Source organism: Entamoeba dispar, genomic scaffold (genome assembly GCF_000209125.1).
Source record: "Entamoeba dispar SAW760 scf_1105229463471 genomic scaffold, whole genome shotgun sequence".
In the NCBI taxonomy this organism is placed as follows: Eukaryota; Evosea; order Mastigamoebida; family Endamoebidae; genus Entamoeba; species Entamoeba dispar.
This window is the reverse complement of record NW_001855709.1, coordinates 1-1,035: the sequence shown is the minus strand read 5'-3', so window position 1 is coordinate 1,035 and position 1,035 is coordinate 1. Positions and strand designations below refer to the sequence as shown.

Below are 1,035 nucleotides of genomic sequence, written 5' to 3'. Positions count from 1 at the left end.
TTTTCCCCGATATTTTCCTTTTGGAATATAACACTGTAATTTATCATGGAAGTCTTGTTATTTCAAGTTTTGTATTTTTCTTTGTAACCTTCTTTAACTTAGAAGATTCCACCTTAATAAAAATAGAACACTTATTCAATAAGAATACAAAATTATTTTATTCTTTCAATGTATTCTAACTATAATACATTAATAGTAAATATTATTATTAAATTGATTTGTTATGGAAATAAAGAAATAGTTGATCAAATTTCTTAAATATCACTTCACTACTTCTTCTTATTGAATTAAAACAAACTATATAAAACTCAATAAATACATTTAAAATAGTTATAATGACATCATGTATCAATAAGTAGATTATTCATTAATCTATGAATTTATTTTCGTTGTTTTTTAAACTTCAAAGAATTTAAATAATTTTATTTTTGTTATATAATTATTATGTTATTTAAAAAAAAAAAGAAAAACATAAAATTAAAAACTCAAAAATCTGATATAAATCACAAACACGAAGAATGAACAAGATAGATGAACGTTTATTTATCACTGATGAAGAGTTACTTGCAGATGCACAAAATATTGGTATTGAATTAAATCAACTATGGGAAACTCTTCCATTTTATCTTGATGAAGATAAACCTTTACATGGTACTAATGTTCCTCATGACTCTGAATTATTTAAACAATTTATCCGTATCCCACAAAACCTTCTTCCTGAAGAATTACAAGGAGATGCAATCAACCATCCACCAAAACGATTCCAAATTCAAACACCTTCAATGTCAAATAAGGTTAATCTTATTGACAAAAAAGAGACAAAGAAATTAATTGCTGAAGAAGATTTAGGAGAAGTATTTGATGAAGATGACGAAGAAGGTGATGATGATTATGATGCAAATAAATTTGAAGATTATGATCAAGAAGATATGAGTGAAGAAAGACATTCAGAAGATTAAGGTAATGAATGTATATTCAATAAATTTGATTGATTGTATTGAAGAAGAATAAAACAAACTAGGTTATTTTTAATAT

General features: G+C 24.3%; 2 protein-coding genes across 2 annotated transcripts in view, besides 3 other annotated features; both read left to right on the top strand.

The window, feature by feature from the left end:
* Positions 1-31, top strand: part of EDI_119070 (uncharacterized protein) — a gene marked incomplete at both ends in the record, with an annotated part of 699 nt that extends 668 nt beyond the window's left edge. Inside the window, one exon of the mRNA XM_001733491.1 lies at positions 1-31. This exon is cut by the window's left edge and continues 668 nt beyond it. Within this exon, the coding sequence (XP_001733543.1) occupies positions 1-31 (31 nt within the window).
* Positions 32-180: 149 nt separating this feature from the next.
* Positions 181-215: a sequence feature (AT_rich).
* Positions 216-409: 194 nt separating this feature from the next.
* Positions 410-484: a sequence feature (AT_rich).
* Positions 485-518: 34 nt separating this feature from the next.
* Positions 519-959, top strand: EDI_119060 (uncharacterized protein; the record flags this gene model as incomplete). Its single annotated transcript, XM_001740985.1, has 1 exon — positions 519-959. The coding sequence occupies one exon, from the start codon at positions 519-521 to the stop codon at positions 957-959; it is 441 nt and encodes a 146-aa protein (XP_001741037.1).
* Positions 860-933: a microsatellite.
* Positions 960-1,035: the final 76 nt, after the last annotated feature.